Below are 12,372 nucleotides of genomic sequence, written 5' to 3' on the forward strand. Positions count from 1 at the left end.
TGAATGACATATAATTTGGTCAAATCGCTCACTCCATTTTCTGACATGCTGGACTGCTGCATTGCAAGCAAAGAGATAAATGTATCTCATTTTTGTTCGCATTGTTTGGAACCTTTGCACTTACATTCACACCAGATAGACTCAAGTGCCCTTTAGTATTGACACTTTGGAAATTGACACAAAGTTTAAAAAAAACTATGGTATAAAAGTGAGTCAAGTAACACTATTTTTTCACATGCAAACATACCGCGGTTCTGACCCAAAAATACAGAGTGAACAGAATCCATTTTGGCCAGTCTCTGGTTTGGACCACATATTCGACCCAAGTGTGAAGGTAAGTGTGACTATCAAATTATCCTGTTCATACACCGCTTACATAAGCAGTTTGAATGTGTGAATGTCCTGAATGTATATGAAGGAACAGCTAAAGTTGAGGCCCTTTTCTGTTCTTGCAATAACTGTAATGCCTCTGAAATAAATATCAAAAATAGTGACTTCCATAACGCTGGAAATCCTCATTACAGTTAACATGACATTATTTGATACACAAGTTCAATATAGACACAAATTCATCCATTATCCGACAGTGGCTTCGAATTCTTGAGTGTAGAGTAAAGCTTTCAGGAAGGACCCAGACACATAACTGATAGTCGTAGGTGGAAAACAGCGACTGGAATGGCTCATAAGTTACCAGAACCCCACAGGAATATGTGAAATACACACATCAAGTGTGTGTGTGTGCATTGTAGACTGGCTATACAGTAGCACTGTATGTTGTGAAAATGAGTTTTCCAGTGTGATTCCATTAACCCAGTGCAGCTTAACCAAAATATTAAATTCAGGTGTGAGTAAAGAAAATTTAAAGTCAGTTTGTCTATACAATGAATGTATCATTCTTGTTTATAACTCAACTGTGTAAAAGAAAACATACATAGCACTGTAAATGTGACTGACTGCCGTATTCTGCTGCTGTGTGAATAATTACTGGTATCTTTCATGTCACTGTCATACGAAAACCTGAAAATTGCTGAAAATAAGGGTTTTGAGTTATCAGAGAGACAGAGCTAAATATTTGGACAGAAGAGAATGGAAAAAGAACAAAAGTGGATGTAACTGGAGAGTTTTTGGCTGCATATCCAAACTAAAAATGAAATTGTTAGTCACATCAAAAGGTTTTTTTTTTTTTTTGTTATCTGTTGTGATGGTTAAAGGCATTGCTCAGTACTGTGGTCACATTGGCTAATCTGCAAACTTTTAATGGTGAAAACCATTCATTTCAATAGGAATTTATGCATTTAAAAATTTTACTTGAGGCTGAAAAATTCTGCACTGTGTTGAAGAGAATCCCTCAAATTTGCCACATTGACTATGTTTGTATGTTCATCATAAAGTGATCATGTCTCTTCAGAAGACATGAATTAAACGTCTTGATTCTTATGGATTACATTTACAATATCTTTATGTACTTTTTGAAGCTTGAAAATGTTGATTACATAGACTTTCAATGCATGGACAAAAATATTAAAATATATTAAAATATATTGTGTTCCAAAGAGGAAAAAATCTAATGGATTTGGAATGACATGAGGGTAAGTAAATGATGACAGAATTTTCATTTCTGAGTATATTAGCCCACAGTTAACCTCACATTTCTGTTTTTCTCCCACACAGTTTTTATCTTTGTTGTTCTCTAATATTTCAGGAAAAGCGTCAGTGAACATTTTTTTTTTTTTTGATAAGTGTTGCTCTAGTTTTTGCTGCGGCATTCAAAACCCCCCATCTTCCCTGAAAGTGGTTTTGTTACAGCAATGTAAATCTAAGCTGTTGAGCTGATGCTTAATTGAAACACAAATTTTATCATTTAATTAGGAGCACATTTCCTCTGAGAGACAAAAAAAGACATACAATGTGTGTGTGCGTGTGTTATTTACTGCCTCAGTTGTATCCAGATCGTGAGGAAGCAGCGAGGGAGCATCTCATAGCGATGCATTAAGAAGATCACTCCTTAAGCTGGCCTGATTAGACTCTCTCTCATTGCCTCACCTTTCCTCTAGAGATCAAACTCAGCATATCCTTCCCTTTAATACTTTGGACCAGTGTGACAATGTATTACATACCACAGAAAGTCCTGAATATTTGGTCTATTCACTATTCATTCAGTCATTATATGTCACAATCGTTATATCTTTCTCAGACATGATTGAACTGCAAATAGGGTAAATTTCAATCAAAAGCGCTACCTACTCCGTCTGAAGGGCAGGGCACTTGAAGTAAGAGGCCATTGCTATAATATGTGCATTTTCAGAACACCCTACAGAAATCTGTATACTGTATAATCACAGAATTTTAAATGGGAATGTTAATGTAGCAGCAAAATTAAGATTGTTGTAGAAAATAAATTTTTGCATCAAATATTGGCTCTTTGCAACCCTAATTCTGCTGATATTCTTTGGGTATATGAAAACAATTGAGAATCTTAAAATCCATGATAAAATCATGTAAATGGCAAATAAAATAAATACTTCCTTAAAGGGATGATTGTCTGTAAACTGCAATAGCCTTATGAAAGTAATTCACTTGAACGTCCATTCCAAACGAGAGTGAGCAAGTAATGAAAGTACCATATGAGAGCAACAGTGGTGTACTGGAAGTAAAAAAAAAAAAAAAAAAAATCTATTTTCTCAATAGAGAAATAGATTTTTGTACATAAAGCTTTCAAGACAGGCTAATATATACTGTTTGCCTCTGTTAAGCCATAACTTTTGTTTTAGTTTAATTTTAAAAAAAAAAGAAAAAAACCCCACACACACTAATTCCAGGTAAAGCACTACACTGCCAATGAAACCTGAAGAAAGAATTCAGCCAGTCGGAGAATTACAAACAAAACATGACAAAAGATCTCTCCAACTGTAACGTGGGAGCCGATGAGACGTGCAGATCCATGTGCGAGCTTTTATTAGACAGAGATGTGGTCATAACAGGCATGGTTCAAACACTGGAAAACAGGTCTATAGAGGGCAAGACACAAGAAATAATCCTATGGCAAGCTTGGGTCTTCGATGAGCGAACAAAATCCAGAGGGCTAAGCAAGAGGGGTAATCCAGTATCCTGAGCAAAAGGCTCAAAACACGAGTAACAGGACAAGGCAAGGAAAAGACTAAACTATGAAAACTAGAAACTAAGACAAGACTAAGAGAACTAACACGGAAAGGCTTTTGTATTGCAGCTATTGCTAGGAGAGGGATATATGCAGAACAATACTCGGCAGTGTGTGAGAGGAAGTCCAATGCTTATACAGGTGCTGGTCATATAATTAGAATATCATCAAAAAGTTGATTTATTTCACTAATTCCATTCAAAAAGTGAAACTTGTATATTATATTCATTCATTACACACAGACTGATATATTTCAAATGTTTATTTCTTTTAATGTTGATGATTATAAACTGACAACTAAGGAAAATCCCAAATTCAGTATCTCAGAAAATTAGAATATTGTGAAAAGGTTCAATATTGAAGACACCTGGTGCCACACTCTAATCAGCTAATTAACTCAAAACACCTGCAAAGGCCTTTAAATGGTCTCTCAGTCTAGTTCTGTAGGCTACACAATCATGGGGAACACTGCTTACTTGACAGTTGTCCAAAAAGACGACCATTGACACCATGCACAAGGACGGCAAGACAAAAAAGGTCATTGCAAAAGAGGCTGGCTGTTCACAGAGCTATGTGTCCAAGCACATTAATAGAGAGGTGAAGGGAAGGAAAAGATGTGGTAGAAAAAAGTGTACAAGTGATAAGTATAACCGCACCCTGGAGAGGATTGTGTAACAAAACCCATTCAAAAATGTGGGGGAGATTCACAAAGAGTGGACTGCCGCTGGAGTCAGTGCTTCAAGAACCACTACGCACAGACGTATGCAAGACATGGTTTTCAGCTGTCGCATTCCTTGTGTCAAGCCACTCTTGAACAACAGACAGCGTCAGAAGCGTCTCACCTGGGCTAAAGACAAAAAGGACTGGACTGCTGTTGAGTGGTCCAAAATTATGTTCTCTGATGAAAGTAAATTTGGCATTTCCTTCGGAAATCAGGATCCCAGAGTCTGGAGGAAGGGAGGAGAGGCACACAATCCATGTTGCTTGAGGTCCAGTGTAAAGTTTACACAGTCAGTGATGGTTTGGGGTGCCATGTCATCTGATGGTGTTGGTCCACTGTGTTTTCCGAGGTCCAAGGTCAACGCAATCGTATACCAGGAAGTTTTAGAGCACTTCATGCTTCCTGCTGCTGACCAACTTTATGGAGATGCAGATTTCATTTTCCAACAGGACTTGGCACCTGCACACAGTGCCAAAGCTACCAGTACCTGGTTTAAGGACCATGGTATCCCTTTTCTTAATTGGCCAGCAAACTCGCCTGTCCTAAACCCCATAGAAAATCTATGGGGTATTGTGAAGAGGAAGAGCTGAAGGCCACTGTCAGAGGAACCTGGGCTCTCATAACACCTGAGCAGTGCAAAAGGAGCCCCAACTAAGTATTGAGTGCTTTACATGCTCATACTTTTCATGTTCATACTTTTCAGTTGGCCAAGATTTCTAAAAATCCTTTCTTTGTATTGGTCTTAAGTAATATTCAAATTTTCTGAGATACTGGATTTGGGATTTTCCTTAGTTGTCAGTTATAATCATCAAAATTAAAAGAAATAAACATCTGAAATATATCAGTCTATGTGTAATGAATGAATATAATACACAAGTTTCACTTTTTAAATGGAATTAGTGAAATAAATCAACTTTTTCATGATATTCTAATTATCTGACCAGCACCTGTAAAGTGTATCTGATGATTGTGGTGTGTGTGATTGTTCTCAGGTGCATGGTGTGATTGTTATCAGGTGAACTTGTGATAGGTGCAATGGAGCATGGGAAATGTAGTCCAGGGTGTACTGTGTAGTGTAAGAGTCTGTGTGGTGGATGATGACCTCTGGTGGTGAATTAATGGAAGTTCATTGACCAGATCTTGGCAGATGGGGCCGGGACCCAAGGTAGAGACTGGGGCCTAATGAAAGCAGAGACAGACAACACAGGCAGTGCATTCATGGTCTCAGGGACTGAGGCAGGGAACACAGAGTTCATAAACGGCCTCCGTAGCCGTGACAAGACAGAACTAGGATTCGCAGATGGCCTTTATAGCTGTGACAGGACAGGACGAGGATTTATGAGTGGATACTACTGACACCTCCGAAGGTTCTGCAGTAGTTGCCACCACCTCGGGAAAAACCACAGTGAGTGCCATTGCTTTGGAGAACACAGCTGCGAGTGTCATTATCCCAAGAGGTTCTGCAGCATCAGTCGCCACCTCTGGCAGTTCTGTGGTGATAAACGCAGCCCAAATGCAACCTAAAGCAATCCCAATCCCAGAAGATTTGGATGCGGAAGATAGGTGACGAGACTCTGGGTGAACATCAGCCGAGACATGACGAGACTCTGGGTGAACATCAGCCGAGACATGATGAGACTCTGGATGAACATCAGCCGAGATGTGACGAGACTCGTGAAGTCAGCAGCGACTTGACTGGACTCTGAAAGATCAACAGTGACTTGACCTGACTCGTGAAGATCAGCAGTGACCTTACTTGACTCATGAGTGGCAGCAGCGACATTATGGAGCATTGCTGTGGCTGCCATTTTGTGAACAGGATCTGTTGTTGCCACCATTTTGTGCATGCAAACTGGTGCGTCCGCCATTACAGGCAAAGACACAGTGTCTTGTTCCTCTTCTGCGATACCCACAGTGAACAAAGAGCCAGCAGACAGCAAAGCATAGTCGATAAAGTCCCTTAGACTACAATGAAATTTACCCACTGGCAACCATGATTTTATGGGTTCACTCAGTCCGAAATGAAAAATGTCCTTTAATACAACCTCGTCAAAAGGTACCTTAGCAGATAATTCACAAAAGTGAGTGACATATTCCTCTATGGACAAACTCCCCTGTCACAGGTCAAGCAGCTGCTCAAATGGGTCCATACCTGGCCAGGATCCCTTAGAAAAGCCGCTGGATCCTTGTGTGGCCGAGTATTCTGTAACGTGGGAGCCGATGAGACATGCGGATCCATGTGCGAGCTTTTATTAGACAGATGTGGTCATAACAGGCATGGGTCAAACACTGGCAAACAGGTCTATAGAGGACAAGACACAAGAATAACCCTAGGGCAAGCATGGGTCTTCGATGAGCAAACAATATCCAGAGGGCTAAGCAAGAAGGGTAATCCAATATCCAGAGCAAAAGGGTCAAAACACGAGTAAGAGGGCAAGGCAAGGAAAAAGACTAAACTATCAAAACTAGAAACTAAGATAAGACTATGAAAACTAGCAACAGAAACAAGACTATGAAAACTAGAAACTGAAACTAGACTATAAAAGACTAAAAACAGAGACAAGACTATGGAAACAAGAAACTGAAAAAAGACTATGCAAACAGGCAAACAGGTCTATAGAGGACAAGACACAAGAATAACCCTAGGGCAAGCATGGGTCTTCGATGAGCAAACAATATCCAGAGGGCTAAGCAAGAAGGGTAATCCAGTATCCAGAGCAAAAGGGTCAAAACACGAGTAAGAGGGCAAGGCAAGGAAAAGACTAAACTATCAAAACTAGAAACTAAGACTATAAAAACTAGCAACAGAAACAAGACTATGAAAACTAGAAACTGAAACTAGACTATAAAAGACTAAAAACAGAGACAAGACTATGGAAACAAGAAACTGAAAAAAGACTATGAAAACTAGAAACAAAGACAAGACTAAGAGAACTAAAATGGAAAGATATTTGTATCACAGCTATCGCTAGGAGAGGGATATACGCAGAACAATACTTGACAGTGTGTGAGAGAAAGTCCAATGCTTATAAAGCGTGTCTGATGATTGTGCTGTGTGTGTGTGATTGGTCTCAGGTTCATGGCGTGATTGTTTTAAGGTCAACTTGTGATTGGTGCAATGGAGCATGGGAAATGTAGTCCAGGGTGTACTGTGTAGTGTGAGAGTCTGTGTGGTGGATGATGACCTCTGGTGGTGAATTAATGGAAGTTCATTGACGGGATCTTGACACCAGCTTATTATATATATAAACATTTTGGTAACACTTTACAATAAGTTTCCATTAGTTAATGTTAGTTAATGTATTAATGCTTAGTTCATGTTAACTAAGGTAGTTAACTAGTGTTAACTAATTAAGCTTATTGTAAAGTGTTACCAAATAAATAAATGAAATAATTAAAATAAATACCTTTATACATACAAACATAAATAGTAGCAGTAAACACTGTGTGGTATTCGGTAAGCTACCCAAGTTTAAGTTAGCATTGCTAGTGTTATTTCTAGGCTTTATATTCTGTCATTAAATATTGGAAGGTTTTAAAATTGTATATATTTTATGGATTTATACATATTCGTATTGTGCCAGCCAGTGTATATTGGCCAATTTTAATTGAAAGTGGCTTTGAATCACACCTATGCAAGAATCAATTTCAAGTTCTCAGTCTTTCAGTCTTTCCAATGCTAAGCATTTTATTCAGTAGACATTCACAGAAAATGCTTGATATTAAATGAAATGCAGTAATTACTCATGGATGCATGAAAAATACAATCCTCTCAGTTCTGCTTGTACATTTTCCTGTGTTTTAAGAGGAAAGTTGGCTTGCAATTCAACATCTTATTCACTTTCTGCTGGTTCCAACAGATGTTGGTTGCCAGGGAGGCCACAATGTACTCAAAGGTTTTTTTGTTTTTCCCCCACAGACATTGTCTGACACTCTTAGTCCAGTAAACAAACAAACTTGAAGAAAAAAAAAACACAATGTTGGTTTTGCTGAGCCAGGTGGCTGTAGTTATTGAGCAGCCAATGACCTACCGATGCACACCAGGTCCATGAAGCCGTACATGGCGTAACAGATCTGGAAGAGCAGGTCCTGCCGTTGCCACTTGGCCGAGGGGCTGAGGGAGGACCAGACCAGCCAGGAGATACTGGCTATCAGGAACAGTGAACCCAGAACAGCTGCAGCTATCTGTACTTTCTCTATCACTGTCAACGAGATAGCCTGCCACTGGAGACACAAAAAATATGAACTAATAGATAGAAAAGTACCAGTATCACATTTTAGCACACATGAAAAAACAAGTCACTGCAAAATATAGGCAAAAGATAATATAAGTGACTTATCACTCATAATAATATAGAACAATAATATAAAAAGGTACAGTACTATTCAGAGGTTTGGGCTCAGCAAGATTTTTTTTTTTTTTTTAAAAGTCAGTGCTACAAAATATTTCTGTTTCAAATAAATGCTATTTTTTAACTTTATATTGATTAAAGAATTCTGGAAAAATAATGTATCTTCGTTTACACAAAAATATGAACCAGCACAACTGTTTCAACACTGACACGCTTAAGAAAGGAGCAAATCAGCATATTAGAATGATTTAGAATGATTAGAATGACAGTGAAGACTGGAGTAAAGGCTACTGAAAGTTCAAATTTTCATGACAGGAATAAATGACATTTCATAATACATTCACGTAGAGAATGTCACACACTGTGTCGGAGAGAACGACAAAGATGTGGATCAGAGAAACAGTGTTTAATAAATCCAAAACAAGGGGTAATCCATACTAGGAATGTGTCAGGATTATGGACTGTTTTGTGTTGTGTTTTCCCTCCCCACGTGCTCGTTAACCAGTTTCTCCCGTGTTTCCTCCTGCCCATATATGTTTTTCCTGACCATTCTTTGTCTAATGTCTAATTAGTCATTCTGTTCACCTGTGTTCCTCCCAATTCTCTCATTATACTGTGTATTTAAGCCCCAGTCTGTTGAGTCTGTGTTTGTCGGGTCTACCAGTTGGGTACGTGTGTCTTCCTTCCCTTCCAAGTGTGGATTTACCCTGTGTGTTGGATTTAATAAAATGAGTTTTGTTTTGCCGTTTTAACGGTGTCCGGCGATGCTACGCTGAACTCACTGTTTTGGATCGGGGCCAATTACCATTGAAGCTCAAGCTAGAGCCCACCGCTGACAGAGAGCCAGAGCCTGTCGCGACTGACGTGACATTGCATAGGAGTGCGACAGAGCTGAGGATCGCCACGGAGCCAAAACCCTAATGGATCGTCAGAGCAGGTGCGAGAGCTGGCTACAATACCTGCCACGAGGGAGAGAGCCGTGGACTGAGAGAGCGTGGAGAGTAGCTCCACCCCCTGCATCGTGGCTGAGGGTGAGCTGAAAAGGGATTTGGGAGAATGCAAAGTGGAGGAAAACTTAAAACACCTTCCTACCCCGTTGGTGACTTTCCTTCCTTCTCCATTGGTGAACTCTGTCCCTCCCGTTCCTGAGTTTAGCCCTGAGAAAGTTCCTGTTCCCATGCCTAGCCCAGAGAAAGTTCCTGTTCCCATGTCTAGCCCAGAGAAAGTTCCAGTTCCCATGTCTAACCCAGAAAAGGCTCCTGTTCCCACATCCAGCACTGAGAGGGCTCCTGGTCCCAAGTTAAGCCCTGAGGCTCACAAATGCCCACCCACCCACCCTCTTTTCCTCCTCTGCCATCCTCCATCACAGTGGCTGCAGAATCCCTGGTCTCCGCCTTTAACCTCTGAGACCCAGACGCCACCTTGCATCCTCCACTCCCACATTAACCTCAGAAACCCAGACCCCACCCTCCAGCCTCTGAGACCTAGACTCTGCCTGACCCATCGGCCGCAGTGCCTCCCAATGGCTCCTAGCTCCCTCCTCTCCGCAATGGCCCATCAGTCCACTGGCTCCACCAGGCTCCCTCATCCCTCCGGCTCCGCCTTGGTCTGTCGTCGGCCATCCGTCGCCTCAGGACTCCACTCCTCTGGCTGCGCCTCGTCCCTCCAGCTCTGTCAGGCTCCTCCATCCCTTTGGCTCCTCCTCAGTCCTCTGTCGCTTCAGCTCCACCGTGGTTGTGGATCCCCGCCTCCACCTCGGTCACCGGAGCCTTCTCCTCCGCCTTGGCCCTCCGGATCCTCCCCCTCACCCTGGCTCTTTGGCTCTCCGTCTCCACCTCGGGCTCTTCCTCCACAGTCAGTTGGCCCCCTGAAGTTGTCAGCCCTTCCTCCTCCATCGGCTCCACCGTGGGTCACCATTAAGGCAGTGCAGCCGCATGGGCCAAGTCCCTCCTACTGTCTCCCTCGCTCCTCCCTCTGTCTGGTCCTCCCTGGTTCCTTGTGTTGTCTCACTGGCTCCTTCCTCCACCTGTTCCACAATGGCCCCCTGAACTCTCTGCTCTGCCATGGCTTCCCGAGCTCCCTGATATGCCTTCTAGGCCTTCCTTGTCCCAGTCCTGCACCAGCCTCCAGGGCACCCACCCCCCTCCCCAGTGGAGTTGTTATGGCGCGGGACGAGCCCTCCGGGAGAAGGGAGTAATGTCAGGATAATGGACTGTTTTGTGTTGTGTTTTCCCTCCCCACATGCTCGTTAACGAGTTTCTCCCATGTTTCCTGCCCATAAATGGTTTTCCTGTTCCTAGTCTCATTTTGTCTAATTAGTCATTCTGTTCACCTGTGTTCCTGCCAATTCCCTCGTTATCCTGTGTATTTAAGCCCCAGTCTGTTCAGTCTGTGTTTGTCGGGTCTACCAGTTGTGTATGTGTGTCTTCCTTCCCTTCCTAGTGTGGATTTACCCTGTGTGTTGGATTTAATTAATGACAGTTTTGTTTATCCATGGCTCCTTCATTCTTTCTGGCCGCGTATCATGACAGAATGACTGTAACACATGAACATGACATTAGTAGACCCGACAAAGACCGACAGCACAGACTGGGACTTAAATACATGGGGTAACAAGGGTAATTACAAGACACACCTGGATGACATGAATAAAATCAAGCAAGGGCGAAACTGGGTCACGGATCACGTGGGGAGGGAAAACACAACAAAACAGGTTCATATTCCTGACAGAAAAGAGTTTTAAAATTTTCAATTGCAATATTACTGTTTTTCTGTACTTTTGATCAAATAAATGCAGTCTTGGTGAGCAGAAAAGACTTTCAAAATCACTTTAAAAATTTTTTGCCAACCCCAAACTTTTTAACAGTATTGATTAATTGATTGATTGTTTTATTATTAGCACTATGGCAGATCTTTGATGTAAAAATGAATACAATTCCATTATTGATCAAGTACTTTCGAAAGTACTTTTCAAAACTCTGTTCTTGCCTTGATGATTTATATTTTGAGCAATTAGGTTGGTTTTTAAATTTCAGGTTTACATCATATCCATAGACAAAAAATGGTCAGGCTACTTGCTCACGCTACATATTTTTTCACATATGCCCTGTAGACGATATTCTAGCTGATCTTGATGCAGAATGAAAGATCTAATCATAGGCAAATCAACTAGGGCTGGGCGGTATGACGGTATATATCATTACCGTGAAATAAAGCGTAGCGCAGTTTTGGCAAATCTGAGCAGTATGCAGGCGGCGTACGCTCTTCTGTGTCAGCCGGGCCACAAAGATATGTTTTTTACGTGTATTTACGCTTTGGTTTGAAAGACAACAATGCATCAGTGCAGCACGGCTGACACAGAAGAGCGTACGCCACCTGCGTACTGCTCAGAATTGCCAAAATGGCACTACGCTGATTTGGAGAGACACAGAGGAGAGGAATTGTTGAATAAAGTCATTATTTTTGTTTACTTCGTGTACAAAAAGTATTCTTGTCGCTTCATAACATTACGGCTGAATCACTGATGGCAGATGGACTATTCTGACGATGCTTTTCAAACTTTCCTGGACCCTGACAATGTTACTTATTTGGCAGTCTATGGGACAGTCTCAAGCCTACCGGTTTTCACCCAAAATATCTTAAATTGTGTTCCGAAGACGAACAAAGCTTTTACGGGATTGGAACGACATAGGGGTAAGTGATTTATGACAAAATTTTCATTTTGCGGTGAAGTAACCCTTTAAATGTTATACACCTTTTGAGTGATAAGGAAAAATGCATGAATGAGAAAATTAAGAGTGGGAAGCACTTGGTAGAGTTATTAAGTGCAATATGCAGTTAAAAAGAACTCATAGCTGAAGCGTGCGCATTGACACCCCTTCTCTCGACAGCATGCGATGTGAAAACAGATCCCTTTTATGTTTTATTGTGCTTGAATGGTCAAATACACACACAGTTATTTTATAATGCCAATGGAGTATTCAAGTAAACACAGTCGGTTATTTATGTTAAATAAATCTAAAACAGTTGGATGTAAACCGGATGTGTTTCAATATACTGGATCCATGCAGTCAGTCTTAAACGGTCTGTCATTATTAATGTTAACCATGTTTGATTGATACAGTGAAGACTATGCAGTGTTT

At 41.2% G+C, this 12,372-nt stretch overlaps 1 protein-coding gene across 3 annotated transcripts in view; it reads right to left on the reverse strand.

The window, feature by feature from the left end:
• Positions 1–12,372, reverse strand: part of LOC109069270 (E3 ubiquitin-protein ligase MARCHF4) — a 45,993-nt gene that overhangs the window by 6,499 nt on the left and 27,122 nt on the right. For all 3 annotated transcript variants that reach the window (XM_042756914.1, XM_042756908.1, XM_042756920.1), the window contains one exon: positions 7,910–8,102. In XM_042756914.1, coding sequence (XP_042612848.1) covers positions 7,910–8,102 — 193 coding nt within the window. The remainder of the gene's footprint in view (positions 1–7,909; positions 8,103–12,372) is intronic.

This window comes from Cyprinus carpio, chromosome A1 (genome assembly GCF_018340385.1).
Source record: "Cyprinus carpio isolate SPL01 chromosome A1, ASM1834038v1, whole genome shotgun sequence".
Classification (NCBI taxonomy): domain Eukaryota; kingdom Metazoa; phylum Chordata; class Actinopteri; order Cypriniformes; family Cyprinidae; genus Cyprinus; species Cyprinus carpio.